The sequence below is a fragment of the Wyeomyia smithii genome, chromosome 3 (genome assembly GCF_029784165.1).
Source record: "Wyeomyia smithii strain HCP4-BCI-WySm-NY-G18 chromosome 3, ASM2978416v1, whole genome shotgun sequence".
Lineage (NCBI taxonomy): Eukaryota > Metazoa > Arthropoda > Insecta > Diptera > Culicidae > Wyeomyia > Wyeomyia smithii.
The window spans coordinates 241,386,350-241,403,565 of record NC_073696.1 but is presented as its reverse complement, the minus strand read 5'-3'; the positions used below and the strand labels follow the sequence as shown (position 1 = coordinate 241,403,565).

At 42.4% G+C, this 17,216-nt stretch overlaps 1 protein-coding gene across 4 annotated transcripts; it reads right to left on the bottom strand.

The window, feature by feature from the left end:
• Positions 1 to 598: 598 nt before the first annotated feature.
• LOC129730028 (SR-related and CTD-associated factor 8) lies at positions 599 to 16,274 on the bottom strand. 4 transcript variants are annotated; one of them, XM_055688988.1, is made up of 12 exons: positions 16,083 to 16,274; positions 15,606 to 15,896; positions 14,772 to 15,038; positions 14,305 to 14,703; positions 14,127 to 14,187; positions 13,996 to 14,051; positions 4,994 to 5,315; positions 4,480 to 4,755; positions 4,150 to 4,417; positions 3,157 to 4,055; positions 2,939 to 3,091; positions 599 to 2,841 (listed from the first exon to the last, which is right to left on the bottom strand). In XM_055688988.1, exons 1-12 carry the CDS (start codon positions 16,113 to 16,115, stop codon positions 1,847 to 1,849), a joined length of 4,020 nt encoding a protein of 1,339 aa, XP_055544963.1. In that variant the 5' UTR covers positions 16,116 to 16,274; the 3' UTR covers positions 599 to 1,846. The 4 variants fall into 4 exon arrangements, with proteins under 4 accessions (XP_055544963.1, XP_055544961.1, XP_055544962.1 ...); XM_055688986.1 differs by having other exon boundaries at positions 14,305 to 14,706; positions 16,083 to 16,273; XM_055688987.1 differs by having other exon boundaries at positions 599 to 2,838; positions 14,305 to 14,706; positions 16,083 to 16,273.
• Between the last annotated feature and the right edge of the window lie 942 nt (positions 16,275 to 17,216).

The following is a 17,216-nucleotide window of genomic DNA, read 5'->3' as shown; positions in this document are numbered from 1 at the left end:
TCCCATTTCTTTGGTCATTTGCACCCATAACAGTTTTTAAACGTATCCCGTTATTCTGAACTTAGGACTTGATTACGGTTACGGTTTAAATGAATAAAACATACGCACATGTAAACGCTTTTAAGGCCCAAACACAATGGATACGTTTGCGTTGCGTTGACGAATTTACGAGTACATTTTTCAATCGTCAGCTCCACATTTACTGCTTGAAATATGTTAAGAAGTAATAAACTATCATTAGTAAAATTCAAAAATTCATGTTTAAGCATTTTGCGTTTTTGGAGCACCGCAAGAAAACAACATACAAACATTGCTCCTAAGAATACGTACAACGAAAAGTTATGAAACAAACCAATAATAAACGGCTGCAAAGTTTAATAAAGCGCTCTGCATAATAATGTAAATTTCAACTGCACATATGTGTTATGCAATATAGAAAAAAAGTTTTTATTAGTTATCAAAAAATTATTCGATGAAAAATAATAAACAGCTCGCAATATCAATGGACGATAAAATACGTAACGTAATTTGAGTTGGAGAAAAGGACTGAAAGAGTAATGAAAGATTCGGTTCACCATTTTTTTTTTCAAACACTCGCTAGAGCAACGTAAAGATGTGTATTTATTATAGAAATATGTTACTTATTTTTATCAGAAGATTATCCATACATGTACCCTTGCAGGGTAGATACATAATTATCAGTGCGATCAAATAATGTAGCCAAAAATTGTAATCACTGTGATATTTTGTAAACTCGTGTCGTTTCGGTAGCGCATTTTCATCATTTCGTGTCTAGTACGGCTTGCCTGACGTAATTAAAAACAGAATCTGGTGGAAAAATCTATAGCATTTGTGTATCGCTATTATACATTTTTTCATTATAATATAATAAAAACCTAACAAACGTAAAAAAAACATCTAATGATACCATATAGAGCAAAAGCTTTGTTCACAGTACCTTGCACAAGTCACTCAACTCGAGTGCAAGCGCTAGTCTATTTTTTCCAACTCCTGTCCAGCTGATTGCAGATACGACGTCTCGTGGTTTTTGTCCCTCGGCGCGAGTTTCCCACGAGGAGATGTGACTCACCTACCTTACACATCGTTTCAAACGTATATTTCCAAACACCGATTTGTAAACTTAAAATTCTAATCCTGTTCTTTCTGCTCTTTACTTTCAACGGCAAACAAGCAAAGTTTTCGTTATAATCTCTTCAATGATTTATTTCTTGTTCATTTTTTTTTCGCAGGCCTTATCTAGAATCATAATAAGAACGTATTCTGATTTTTTCACAACCCGAAAGAAAATGATGATAAAATGCAACCACTGAACCTTTCCACTTGCACAAAATATCACAGATTGAATTCCTTGATTCCGGTTATTAAAAACGTTACTTCAAAGATTAGCACATAGCAATATGTAGTTGGTAGTCGAAGTGCTTTATTTGAACATCCACTTCTTGTTTTGGGTGAGTAAAGCTAGTAAATTTTAACTAATATTTCTCTCCCTGTCTTATCATCAATCAAAAAGGTGTTTTCATCGATAGTTTCTCTTCACCAGCAAAAATCATTGCAGTTCACTATAATAAATATATCCGAAACCTATTCGAGATTTAAACCAATTTGCAAAACCGAAAGTAATTAAATTGATTAATTTTCAGTTCCTCCCTAGAAAACATTGTAATAAAAATTTCAATTTAAACGAAAAGCCTCGGCTTCTTTCGATGAAACGTACCGTTTTCAAGAGAGGAGTAGCTATTGCAACTATATCTAGACATCTAGTTGAAAAAACTTTTCTATTTTAAATTTCATATTGAATACCTGCTACGTGTATTCATAGTAAGCTTTAAGCATCCTCCGTTCCTGGTGGAGCGATATCTTGCGGCTCAACAACTGGCGGTGAAGGTTCTACATCTTGAATAGGTGCTGATGTTTCCTGTTGCTGATCCATTGATGGTTCTGAGTTGGTAAATACAACTGGTTCGGCAGCTGGGGCAGGTTCTGCTTCGAACCGATCGGACGCAGGAGGCGGTGATGGCGAGTATAGTTGAGGTCTAAGTTGTTGCTGCTGTTGCTCTTGAACTGGAGACGGTTGTCTCAATTCTGGTTCAGGTTCTTGCCTGGGTGGGCTAGGATTTCTTTGCATGCAACGGCTTTCGTCGAACAGTGGGGTCCCCCCTCGCTTTCTAGGCATCTCGGGTTGCGATTCTTCTGTTCTTTCTTGAGCTTCTGACTGAGGCATGCTTTCGCTGTCAACATTTTGTCTTTCTTGTTGTTCTTGTTCACGGAACTGTGATTCATGATCCTGACGCTCTAACTGTTCTTGTTGTCCGCCATCGAACGTGGTATCCGACTGCTGTGACCGTGGTTGGGGTTGATGAACTGAAATCGGAGCCGAGTTCGCTTCGTTGTCCCACGAGTCATCGATGTCATCCCATTTTTTTCCTGAATTACCACCACCAACACCACCAGATTGCTGCTGCGGCTGATCCCAATTCTGTTGAGGTTGTTCGTCTTGCTGTTCACCGCCGCCGCCACGTCGATTTTGGTTCCTCTGATCATTGCGGCGTCCAAATCGACCACCTCCAGATCTTTCATCATTACCACTGCCATCGTTATTATCTCTCCAGTTGCCACGTCCACCACGATTACCACCACCACGGCCTCCTCCATCATTCCAATTGTTTGAACGACGGTTATTGAAGTCCCCTCCACCACCACCACCACGGTCAAAGAACTGCTGTGGCTGATCATCATCGTCACATCCTTGTTGTTGGTCATTATTTGGGAACAAATTCATATTCAGCAGTTCCATGATGTTCATCGGTGGCATGTCGCCTTCTTCGAAAAACAGAAAAACGATGAAGTGTAAAAGAGCATGTAAGAAATAATAAAATAAATAACTCTTCAATAACTAAAAAAAAATTAAATAACTAACCTGGACCACCACCACGTCGATTTTGCATAAATCCTGGAGGACCACCGCGATTGTTGAACCGACCGCCACCACGCTGATTATTATTATTATTGAAGCGTCCACCCTGCTGGAAATTACCGCGACGTCCAAAATCATCACCGCCTCGGTTGAAGTCTGTCGATTGGAAGAACAACTTGTTTACTCCGATTTTTTATAATCTATAATCTATATAATCGTACCATCGCTATCATTATTCATGTTACGTCCGCCTCTGAAGTTCCTTCCTCCTCCAAACGGTTGCTGACCCTCGCTTGCCTCTCCCGCGCTCCTTTCGGCCAACTCGCGCAGTCGCTCTGATAGTGGCCTATCATCACGTGCACCATCACCGCCAGAACCACCCGGACCTCCTGGACCACCAGGTGCCGACGGTTGACCCCTGTTTCTATCATTACTTCCCCAACGACTGGGCCGATCATTGCGCGATTCTCCGTCACTTCCTTCGCGGAAGTTTCTTCTACCACGCCCTCCGTCGCGATCATTGCCGAAATCACGTCTATCTCCCCCGCGTCCTCCGCGGTCACGATCGCGATCCCGGTCCCGATCACGATCCCGTTCACGATCTCGACTACCACGACGTTCGAACTCCTCACGATTTCGTCCAGCGGGCGGCTGTCGATGTCTGTTCTGTTCACGATCCTCATCGTTCAAAGCGCCGAAAAGAAGTCCTGCTGGCGGATTCGGTGGCAACAATGGAGGCGGTGGCTGATTGAAGAAAGCCACATTTGCCGGTGGCATACCAGCCGGTGGTGGAATACCAGTTGGAGGAATACCAGCTGGTGGAATACCAGCTGGTGGCATGCCAGCAGGTGGAATTCCAACCGGTGGTATAATTGGCGGTATGTTTCCTCCAGGTCCTCCCTGATGCGGGGGTTCCTCCTCCATTTCGATGTCCATTTCGTCACTAATAGTAGCCATACCAATGTGCGACGGAGGTGGCGGAGGTAAAACGCCAAATCCCGCACCCATAGGTAGTGGCGGAGGGTTGCTCATTCCGCCTGCGGGACCCATCATTAGGTTCGGTGGGGGAACGTTAATTCCTAGCCCCGGTACCATCGGAAGACCCATCATTGGTGGTAGTCTATAGGCAGATACAAACAATGTAAAAGGTTGAAAAGTAATCATTTCTACCACAAACAGTTTAACCCTAAAAGCACACCAAAGAGATTACCCACCTTGGCACACCACCCATCTGGAATTGAGCCGGTATACCAGGAATGCCCATCATTGGAGCCGCCGGTGGTGGTTGACTGGTATCGACCCCGTACAAGGGAGTCACGATACTCGCCGGCGGAGTGTCCACGTCCTTTTGCTGTTTACTATTGCTATGCACCTTGTCTTTCATCCACTGGGGCATAGTGTCTTCATCGAACATACCCCCCTCTTCTAAACTCTCCAGGTCCGTATTGGGTTTCAATTTGTTCCAAGGAATGTAGCTGCAACCTGTATGAATACCACAGAGAATCAGTAAAGCACTTTTTATCGCCACCACAGTCTAAACTAACCCAAATCGATGTCCCAGTAATCCTTCCACTCTTTACTCTTGACCCCTTTGCCAGTAGCCCAAGAGATGGTAATCGCGCGACCGTGCATCTTGTGGCTTTTCAAACTTTGCATGCTTTTGTGCGCATCCTGGCGGCGGTTCATTACAATGAAAGCACATCCACGCGGTGGAATTAAATCTATGCTGACAATATCGCCATATTTTCCAAACGTGTCCGATAATTCTTCCTGCTGGACCAACTTGGAAAGGTGACCAACCCACAGCGTTGTACTGCACACTGTGTTGCCACAACGGAGTTATGTAATCGTTCATCAAAGAAGCAAGTGTAGAGATAAAAAAAAACACGTTAATCGCATTGCTCTCTCTCGATTCGCGCAGAAACACGTTGCAAAGCGCAAATCATACAAATCACTACTCTTTTCTTTCAAGTCCAACCGATCCACGTTCTTCCAGCCGTCTTACGACTTCCGGAAGCGCGGATCGCGTTCTTCATTCCTTTCGGATGCATATCTTACCACTGAGATGTTCTTTCTTGATTTCCGGTAGTCCACGTTTCTTGCGTTCCCGCTCCCGTTCCTTATCGCGTTCCTTGTCTTTCTGGCTTGCACGATCACGGTCCCGAGATGACCCTCGTCCTCCACGGCCACGCCTGGGTGAATGTGATCGACTGCGGGAACGTGATCTGGAGCGGGATCGTCTACGGCCTCCGCGGTCTCTATCCCGACGGTCCCTGGGTGAGCGGGATCGGCTTTTCCTGCGTCGAGAAGTAGTGGTTGACTTCTGGTACTGATCCGGTGCCGTGCTACGGGGCGATGAGCTGCGCGTGTCACTGATGACCTAAGTTGAGAACATTGAGAGAAAAGAAAGTTGGAAGAAATAGATCCGAACCGTACGGTGTGGAAGCGCACGATTCGAAACAGAGAAAAGAAATATTTTTAAACTTTATCAGATCTTGATCGAAAAGAGTAGTTTTTTGTTTGTTCTTCTGCTTGCTGAAGACGAAATGCTTGCAACGTGTTTCTTTGAGCGCTTGTAAACTAATTTCCTTGCGGCGTGGCGAATTATGTTTGCATGGGACGAACCGTGGCGGTAAATGGGGGTTCGAATTGTCAACAAAGGTGGGAAAAGAATCGACTTACCGGTGTTGAAGAACCACTTACAACTCGTAAGCTGTTCTTGGACGCAAGCGAACGAAAATTTTGTGAGTCCGGCTCTCGACGAATTGCAAATGTGTTGATCTACTTACTTAGATTTGCAATCTGGAGTTGTGTTTTTTAAAGCAATTTTACGCATTATAATCAGAATAAAATGTATTGCTTCTACTAATGTTTAGAATGTTCATTGTTTGTTTTACACCCTAATTCAAGGGTAAAAATTGGAACATTCTTTTATATGGAAATTGGAAATTAATAATGGCATATGGAATAGTCATGACTTCTTTAACCATTTTTCGAACATAATTCTTGGTACAAACGTTCACATGTAACAGTATTTTTCATTAAATACAACTATGAAATTAAAAAACAGAAAATGTTTTCCAAGTTTGTAAGTTTTTTGATTATTACTCAAATGATCAAAATATTGAGAGGGGACAATTATTAGATTGAATGCTCTAATCACGAATATAAAATCATAGTATGGTTTTAAGAAAGCAACAAAGATAGGATTGAAAAAAAAAAGAAAATAATTGAGAAACGGAATGGTTGAAAAGAATAAATACAACAAGAGCACGATTTAATTTACCAACGTTTTACAGATGGAAATTCACAAGCTGAAAAATATGCTTAACTTCACAAGTAATGATTTTATCGTTCTTTTCCAAACTTGAGTTTTCATTTAAAAAAACGGTTTTAATGTAGAAACGCACGATTTTGTCAGCTACTCCAATTTCATTTTTATCTTTCATGTTGAAACGGCAAACTGTAGAACTGGCAATCAAGATTTCCACAAAAACTGTTCCGGTCAAGGTAAGGTAAATTGCATGATTGTTTTTCTAGTCATGAAAAAATATTATCAGATTTATCAGAACTGTGATCAAAGCAGAAAAGAAGAAATCACGATCAGCACTTCGTGTAAATTTTAATTCCATTTTTCACGAAAATAACAACATAAGAAAATCACAAATCTAACTCAGTAGAATCAAAGTTTTCGATAAAAAAGCAAATTTAACTTTGGAAAACACATTATAGAAATATTTATTTCCAGAAAAAATGATCTACTATTCCACCTATCTCTTTTTTGTTTTTGATCAGAAATGTTTAAACGTTCAAGGGTCATTTCAAATTCTGTCAGGGTTTTTTTTACTGTAAAGTTAACAATCAGTCGTGCGTGCTCTTCGATTTGTTTTGCTATCACAGTGTTTATACGCCTCTCTTGGAAACATTAATCTTTAAAGCTGGGATTCAAATGGTGAGTTGACAACCTGAAAGAAGCGTCAAACTTAGCTCCGGCCCGCACAAATTCCTATCTCACTCCTCCACGTGTCATATGATTACAATAGATTGCCAGTTGAATCACGGACACAACTGGTTGGTGTAGCCTTTGCCATGTTGTCATCCGACAATAGCTAAGTGAAAAGGTGCGACGCGATCATTGGTGCGCAAACCATACTTAGGCGGTAGAGGAAATGCTATGCCAATTCGAGCATCTGCTCACATGATGGTCCCTTGGTGTGACAGGGTGTTGTAAGGCCTAACGAGAATAGAGCGAAAGATATGGAATATCGGACACCTACTTTCTAGCAGAGCTGTGGCAGCATTAGCGAGCTGGGAACCGGCTTCATACTATGAAGTACCGGGCAAAATACGCCAACGCGTGATGTGTTGACAGCTGATCAACGCAAGGAAAAATTTCCTCATGGGTGACACCCCATAGAGGGTGACACCCGGGGCGGACCGCCCCCATCACGCTACGCTAGTGTGTATTGATATTCAATTACCGTGAGCATTGACGATAGCTATTTACTTCGGTAAAACGTTCACGTTCACTAGAATTCATAATTTTGTATCATCAGCGATAATTTTTCGCAAATTCTCACGATACTTTTGAATGCAAGCAAACTTGAATACAATAAATATTATCGTTTTTTCAATCATTCAGTCTCCTTTCATAGTTTTTGAAACAATCAGAAGGAATCACAATCAGTTGCGTTTCTATGGAAAACTTGTACGCGAGTGAAAATGATACGTGTTGAATCAAAGAACACATTTGCATCAAATATTGCGAGCGAGTGAAAATTTCCATGTTTGACTACAGCATCAGCAATAAGAAAGCCTTCATCGCGCAACTGAGCAAGCATGGGATAGCTGCCCGCGATGGGACGTAAAAGACGTCAATGGGAACATGAATGCTCAGGTAGGATGGGAGGCAATGTACAGATCGGTAACAAGGCACGATAGCCTGCACACCGTTTCTAATGAATACGGCCATCGATGTGTGAACTTTGCAGCCTCCCGTGTTATGGTAGTCCAAAGTACCTTCTTCTCCCGCAAAATATTCACAAAACCACCTGAAGATCACCCGGCCAACAAACAGAGAATCGAACCAAAAGCGACAAGCGTCATATCAAACAGCGCACTAAATGACTTAAACAAAACCTTCACTCTCGCTTTTTGAACGTCCTATTCATTGTTTTATTGCTCACAGCGCTTGTGTCAACATCGCAGCAGCTACGAAAAATAAAAAACCGGGGCAAGCAAGTGTTTTTATATAGAAATTGTTTCGATTTAGGTTTTGTTATCCGTCATTTTTTACCTACACAATTGTGTGGGCTCGGTCGGAAAGGTCTACAAAAGGTGGAAATTTGTTATGAAAGTGGTGGTATTCACATCGCAACAAAGATGTTGTGTGCGTATGCGATTATCCTGCCTGTGCGTTCGGATTGCATTCGCATCGCCAGCACAAACACTAGCATGCGTTAGTTCCACCTTTATTCAGTAGACTATGCTGCCAAGATGGATATGATGTTTTCGATCAAACCGATCACGTTGTTATCGACGGCAGGTTCCTCTTCGATACCGCAGTGCAAATAGATTCGGACCTCTACCTAGTAGCTGTGTGCATGCACTCAAAACTTCATAGGACGGCTAGGACGGCACTTCTAAGCACGGCGAATGGAAGCTCGGTACATGGGGCTGTAGATCGCTAAACGCTCCGAGTGGCGACCGGATCCTGTCGGATCAGCTAGAACCCCGCCACTTCGACATCGTTGCGCCAGGAGTGTTGCCGGGAGAGAAGGTACGGTGGGATACGGGAGGGTACCAGGGGAAAAATGTACTAAGCGATGAGTTTTATGATGAGATCCGAGAGCGTCCCTCTATGACAATAGTGTATTAACAAAATAAAGACAGCCGACAGATAAAATATATTATAACGTTGCGGCACAGAACAGATATGCAACTTCGAACAAAACTCTGCAGCAAATCGGTGCCCAAGCATACGCATTCATTTTTCGCTGTTCTATCCTACATTGGTTTTACAGTGCATCGTCCGAACAGTTCGCTCCAATAGTTTGAACATACACCAAAAAACTATTATTATTTTTTTTTGCTTCAATGACCAGGAAAAAAGGTGATCTTGAATCTATTAAAATCGAATAAGATAAAACCGCATTCAAGAGATCTTCAAAGCGGAAATTCAGTAACAATTCACAATCAACGTCAATAGAACAAATTAAGCTGATCATCTTTTAACCATTCAAACATTGTTTTACAAATTTTCTTGAATCGTACACTTCGCGACTGTTGAAACTATTTTAACCTGTTAGTTGATTTACTTGAATATTTTAGTTGGAGTTGAAAACCAGATTTTTCGACTAGCGACAGTATTTTTTTCTCGTACCGTTTTTATTTTATACCTAACATTGCAAACAATGCATATCAGACGCGCTATACACAGCACTGTTTACGACATTAGGTACAATGTAGTAAAAATGATTGTCGTTGGTCGAGATATTCAGTTTTCAACTCGGGCAACAATGAAATTCCTTAAAAAAAATATGTACATAAAAACCGTTGCACGTATGCGGGTGGTAATGTACGATTATCATGAAAAGGCACTCTCGCTATACCAGTACCGGAGAGAACAAAGAATTATCTCTACGAAGGAGTGGCGAGAGGTCGCACAGTTTTTTTGCTTTTCAGTTTTGTATGAGGACAAGAGAGACCGAAATAATTTTTCACCACGAGCAGGTATGAATGGTATAAGGGTAATAAAATTTTGAGTGTAAAATGCGTTCTCTCCACCGCTAGATGTCGATACTTAAAATAAAGAGATTTTTGGATCTTTAGTCAAACAGATGTGGTTGCGGTCTAGTTCCCCATACACGCATGTTTTTTTTTCTTGCTGTTCACCTTATTACCATGTCAACGAAATCATGTGTGGTTGTAGTGCTGCAAATCTTCGACTCTGCAAACGAAAATGACGAAAACCGCATTTTCACTGTATCAAGTCGAAACGACCTTCAGCGGCAGCGGTTTCAATTTTCAATGAAAGTCCGGTCATTGAAAGAAATGAGATGTCTGATTTAATATGGAAATTATTTGATTTGAGCCAATTCAATGCATGAAGTCGATGAGCTATATAAGCATCTATATTCTCAACAGCATAAACATCGCTAAAGCAACACAGCGTGTGCGAAATCACAGAAATGCGGCTATCATCGTCAACTGACTGGAGCAGGAAGTCTCTTTCATTCTCAGCTCGTTCGTTGAAAATTGAAATTCAAAGATTTCAATTTCTACTGAAAGTCCTTTCAGTGAAGGTTTGCAGCGCTGGTTGTTGTAAATAACATTCGGTATGCGATACACACATCCTTCAGTGCACAGCCGCTCTATTGCCGAGTTTGCTTTTCTTTGCACGAAGGCTGTCGGTAAGGTGCCGAGCAGTCCTTACGCTTCTTCTTCCCACAGCCTTTTTACCAGCCGTCACAAGGCATTCATCATAGGCATAAAAAAAGAGGGAATTGAATTTCAATTTCTACTGAAAGTCCTTTCAGTGAAGGTTTGCAGCGCTGGTTGTTGTAAATAACATTCGGTATGCGATACACACATCCTTCAGTGCACAGCCGCTCTATTGCCGAGTTTGCTTTTCTTTGCACGAAGGCTGTCGGTGAGGTGCCGAGCAGTCCTTACGCTTCTTCTTCCCACAGCCTTTTTACCAGCCGTCACAAGGCATTCATCATAGACATAAAAAAAAAGAGGGAAAATGTCTCCGGTGGATTCTGGCTGTTACAGAAACGCGCTGTTTGTGTAGTGCGGACACGAACGTCTGTATAAACAACAACTCCTTCTCTTTTCTACATTCGCAATCTCGTAGACATCCTTCGAATAATGCCGAATCGACCCACGGAGTACACAACACACAACACAACAACCAATAGTTTTATAGTGCTGGGCAGGACGCAGAGACGTGTGATCAAGTGGCAGGTGATCAGCGACAAGTTGTGTTTGTTGAGAATAAAAGACCGGTCCTCAATGTGCACTGCCTTCGCGAAGGAAGACCCGATGTAGAAAAAGAAGCGTTCTACGCACAGCTGGAGAAGCTCTACGATAGCTGCTCGCCTAGAGACATCAAAATCGTCATCGGAGACATGAACGCTCAAATCGGTAGGGAAGACATATACAAGCCGGTAATCCCGCACAGCCTGCACACCGTGACGAACAACAGACTGGCAGTCTGAAGTACCTTCTTTCCCCGGAAGAACATCCAAAAAACCATCTGGAGATCATCTGGCCAACGTTTCAGCAAACCAGATTGACCTTGTTCTCATCGATGGCCGGTTCTTCTCGGACATTGGAAACGTGCCAGTGATACGCGAAAGTTCTATGAGAAGGTAAACCAATCTTGCAGAGGCTATGTGCAGTAAGCCGACATGTGCAACGACGCGACGCTGACAAAAGCAAAATAGAAATTGACCTGGGAGCACTAGCAGCAGATGACCACTAGACGAGTGGATGGAGGAAGTTGTCTGCGCTATCTATAAGAAGCGTGACAAGCTGGAGTGCTGCAACTGCCGCGGTATCTCGCTTATCAATGCCGTCTACAAAATACTCTCACAGATCCTGTTCCGCCGTCTATCACCTTCAGCCAGGAGGTTCGTGGGCCAGTACCAAGCGGGCTTCATGGAAACCCGGGGCACCTACGAACCAGATCTTCTCAAACCTACAGATCTTCATCGACTTCGCGGCGGCCTATGATACAGTTTATCAAGAACAGGCAGATCATTGCAACAACGGATTTCTGGACAAACTGTCTCGACTGATTAATGCCACCATGGCGCGAGTGATGGACTTTACTATTTGCTATTTGACATCATCAAGTGGAGTGCGACGACGCACGTTCAGTTTCATCAAGTCGAGTGCGACGACGCACGAAGTTGACGCTGTACAAAACCCTGATAAAACCGCGTAGTCCTCTACGGAATGCAGACAACAACGCTTCTCGCGGAGGACTTTAACGCTCTTGGAGTTTTCGAACGGAAGGTGCTGCGGACTATCTACGGAAGAGTACAGACGGACGACGGAGAAAGGCGACGGCGCATGAATTATGAGCTGCACGCACTGCTTGGAAAGAACCTTATTGCACATCTAGCGATAGTCAATAGGTTGCAATGGGCCGTTCTCGTCATAAGAATGCCGGACGACAACACTGCAAAATCATTTCTCTTCAGCAACCCTACTGACACCAGAAATAGAGGGGCGCAGCGTGCACGATGGCTCGACCAGATCGAAGGAGGCTTGCGGGTTATGAAACGCCTGGGGAACTGGCGAAACACAGCCCAAACCAAGCGACATGGCGACAACTTTTTAATACAGCGCGAGCCACCACGGCTCTAAGATAAGCGGGTAAGATAAAGTAAGTTACACAGAAATACGCGCAGCAGCTTCACCCACGAAAGAGCAGCTTGGCGCAGCTACTTTTGAAGATGGCTGGAGGAGCATCCGATCCGCCATAGTTAGCACTGCTGAAGCACTAGATACAAGAGTTTCAAATCATAGAATTGACTGGTTCGACGAAGAATGCAAATGGTTAGTCGAGGAGAACGCAGCACGGGTGAAAATGCTGCAACACCGCTCCGAATGAGTAAAATTCACCAGTGCACAAAATTAAACATCTACAGGCCGCTGATAAGACCGGAGCGTTGAGATTTTGTGACCAAGTGCAACGAGGGGGGAGAGGAAGGGAGGCGGCGTTTGAAAATCATGAAAAAATACTACGTCATTTAGGTATGCTCCCGGGGTCCGCCACAATAGTGGAAATGGAAAGTGTGCCTAACAGAGAGAATAACTTTCCCTGTCCTGTTATCTCACGGTGGCGAAAGAGTTTTCCAAAGTAAATTCCCTGACTTTCCCGGAAATATAACATTAATTTTCCTGACATTTTTCAGTATTCAGCACACAAAAGTGCAACGTAGATGAATGGCAACTCGGAAATCCCAATTCGATCGGGTATGAATCCGAACAGTAGAGGTCCCGCATCAATCTTTTATTCTGATGAAAAAAAAATCCGTTTTAGCGCTAAAAAGCTGTTTGAAAAAAAAAACGCATCTAGATTAAAAAAAAATTCCCTAATTTTCAGTTTTCGCTTATATTTCCTGATTTCCCTGATCAAAAACTGAATTCCCTGATTTTCCAGGTTTTCGCAACTCTGATTATGATAGATTTTAGGCAAATTGTCTACGACCCTTATGTATTCATCTACAGAGCTTGTAACAACTGAGTGTCTCGAAAAGGAACCAGAAAGGGATAAAAAAGAAACAATGAAGTAAATTTAAGAAGAAATTTAAATTAAAAAGCAAAAATAATTTGTTGCTTTGTGAAAGGCTTATAAATTTCAGGTTTTGAAAGGATTGTACTGTAAAAGGCAATATAAACGTATAACTTCTGTAGCACAATTGCTACTGTATTCTAGAGATGATCGGGTTTCGGGTTTGAAAATTTTTCAGTGTCGGGTACGGGTCGGGTTCGGGTTTGGTGAAAAAAAAACTTTCAGGTTTGGGTTTGAAAATGTCGGGTTTGGGTTCAAATAAGCACAATTATTAGATAATGATGTCTAATATCATGCAACTGTAAAAATCGCTAACATTTCAATATCTTTCGAGGTTCAAAGCTGTAGGGCAGTCTCAAATTGGTATAAGAAATCGACCTCAAAAAAAAAATGTCGGGTTCGGGTTTCAGAATTACATCATAAATTCCAAACCACTTGCTAAAAAAAACCTCAAAACTTCTGTTGGAAAAAGAGACTACAGATTAACCTAAAATAGAGTCCAACCTCTAAAAAAAGACCTACTACCAGCCCTATACTTTTGTAACAGATTACACAATCGACTGTTAAACATAATTATATACTTGCAAATTGGAAAACGAATTCATATTGACATCCGAATTATTCCTCATACCATTATCAAGCATTTACTAACTGCAACCTAAATTGAAACTAGTTCCAGTGACACAAACACAATCCGCATCAGTAGCTTCACCAAGCAAGAACAAAAACAAGTAACGGGTGAGACAATTACCTCTGTGACCACGTCGAAATCATCGTTGCCAGGAGCCTCCTTTCCAGTGGGAGTAGCTGAAACAAAACAAAAATATCCCATTACAAACGATTACTTAATATTACTAAGCAACTGCTAGACAACACACTCACCCGGAGTCAGGTCGATCGGCGGCTGTCGACTTAGATCGCATTCATTAGCAAAGGGTAGCTTCTGGAGGAATGAAATAAGAAAAAAACAGAAGGAACAGAATAGAAGGAAACGCAACAAGAAAAACAAGAAAAAGAAAAACGAACATTAGAACACACAGTCACACAACGAAAAGCTTACATCGATAAGCTGCTGTTGGGTATTAATTGTGCTAGCCACCTTGAGTACACTGGCCAAATGCTTCTCGAATTTTTCCTCTTGCAGGCGCATCTCGGTCAGCTTGCTTTGCTTCTCCTCCATTTCGTGCTGCTTGAGTTTCTGCAGATTCTGCAGTTGTTTCAGCACGTTCGGATCCGACAAAATCGCCGCAATATTACTTCCATCGGGCAGTGTCGTGGACGGAAGCGACGGTGAGTTTTTGTCCTCATCCTCCTCGCTGCCGTAGTCAAAGTCCAACAATTTCTTGTTGAACTTAACCTGATCCTTGCCACCACCTAGTGCACTGTCTCCGCCGCTTGTCTGGCGCATCAAGATCTGCTGGAACTGCTGCAGCTGTCGAATGGTGTTTTGATCCAGTGGCTTCTGATAAGAAGTTAAAATGTTGTTACTAAACACCACCAAACAAGCTAACAAAACCAACAACTTACGGTATCGGAAGCCTGCGTCGAGTTGCCGTGATCATCGTGGCCCATTGGACCGGGCGAATCGTGGGACAGCACCGAGGTGTTCATGCCGTTCGATGCAGCAGACTGGTCGACACTACCGCCACCGCTTGCACCAGCAGCCGCCATTGCCGCATTGTACTGCAGATGGAGTGGATGTTCTGGATTTGCTAAATCAAACATCGGCTGGATCACTTCCGGTGCAAACACCATATTCTTCTGCCATAGATTTAGCACCCGAATGATTTTGCTCTGGAAAAAAATTAAACGTGATAATAAGTAGCATTTCCAGTATTTCAACAATTGGAATTTTTTTCTCCATGCAGAGACGTTTTTCTCTGATTTGTGCCCTGATGGGAATACGTGGTTTTTTTTCTTCTCCCGTCTTTAGAAATCTTCCTTCAACCGAAAGCTTAATTTGATTTTTCTGGTAGTTTGATCTTCAAAAATTTTTAGAATATTTCACCTTGTTGTTCTTTCTGGTTTTGTAAAGTTCTCTTTTTTAGTCTGATGAACCCGATGAATCATACATTTTGTAAACAAAACCGTTCAAATCAAATTTGAACGTTTAAAACTTTTAAGCGCATCGAAGCGATGAACGCTAAAATTTACTGTACGATCTTTAATGTCTCGTAATAGGATTAAATTATTTTAAGTTTATTCAACTCCCTTTAATAATCTATTCAATCTCGATTAGCATCACATTCTAATTCATCACATTAAACTGGCAACCCTTCCGGTACCGGCCAAGTTAACGGTACCGCAATCGACACCACCACAATCAATATCATCACTGTTAAAAGAATCCAAGTAGCTTACCTTATCTTCCGGTGGACATCGAAACAGGTGCGCAAACGTTTGCTCCATGTTCCGAGCAAAGCGGGGCGCAAACACGTCTTTCTCCGGACCGAACTGATGCCGCGATTGGCGCACGATTGAATCTATCACGTACAAGCCCGGAATTTTGTACTCTGCCTTGCACTTGGAGATAAACTTTTCCACACTCTGGACGACGTGCTTGTAGAACTTTATGGCCTTCATCGCACTGCGTGTGATCGAGGCCATTTTGGCCTTGGAGATCGGCGGCTTCGACTCGTACAGCCCCGAAAGCTAAAACAAAACACAAAACACCACATCCCAAGCATTAGTCGATGCTTACAGCCCGATTTTGATTTTATGTAACATAATTTCGCAAACACACTGCACCCGACTCGAATTCACGCAGCACCCATTTTTTTTTTCCTTTCGGGGTCAGGCTGCATCATCGGCCGATTTCAGATTTGCACTTTTTCTCACCTCCTGATTGAAAACTCGCACTGTTTCCATCATGCACTGGTGGTAAATTACTTCAATATAACAATTTTGATGCCACTACACCATTAAATGGCATATTATAATTGCAATTTATAATTTTTCCTGTACGGCTTTCTCGCAGTTTTTGCGTTCACACACGCACACGAATTTTTCCGTTCAAAATGGCTGCCAACGGGGAGGTGCGTTCAGTTGTCAAGCTGTCAATCGGTCAATCCACAGTAGCAATGGGCAAGATCGATCCGATTTTTGCAAAATCGATCTTTACTAGTCGATTTATCGATTTTTTGAATCGATTTCTCTGCGCGCGATCTTTTGCTGAATCGATCGTTTGGATGGCAAGATCGTTTTTTTCCGCCTGAAAAATAAATGTGTGCAAAACGGATTGAAAACAATAGTGATTGCATTTATTGTTGCTAACGTAATCTGCGGCCGAATTCCGAGAACACTTTTCTTTGAAGAGAAAAAAAATTCTTTATTGATAGTATACGAAATTTTTTTTCTTCTCTCCGAAGAAGTGTGTGCTCGGAATCCGGACACTGATCTGAAAAATGTGTCAATTTTTTACCGGGATGTCCATAGTTGAAGAATGGGCTAAAATTCAATAGACATGAAACCGAGAAAAACGCATTTCAAATGTTTTTGTTGGTTCAAACAATTGTCTACGTCCATGACAACTTTTTTCATGAGTATGTCTCCACCCCCATATCCAGCATATCCATCTTTTCACGAACGGTAATGGCGTATAGTGCACGCAGCCCATTTTGACGTTTTCTGTAGGTCAGGGAAGCTGGATAACCTTGTCGTCGAGTTGAAAAAGAACAATCCGCAGCCAAATTAAGTCCCTCCAGTATTTTTAACGCAGTAACCATTTTTTGCCTTTGTAAACGCGACATCAATAGACAAACCCGTATGAAATTTGGCTAATACGCATGCGTTGTGAAATATATCAAGGATTAGGGGTGGATGAAACGGCTCTTTTGCAAGAGCGGCTCTAAACCGACTCATGGTTTACAATGATTCACGAGCGTTGACAGTTCGTGTTGTCTCAGTAAACTTCGGGTTCGCGCGAACCAAGCAGTTCTGGTGCGCCCAAAGGACCGTGGTTCTTTTTCGTGA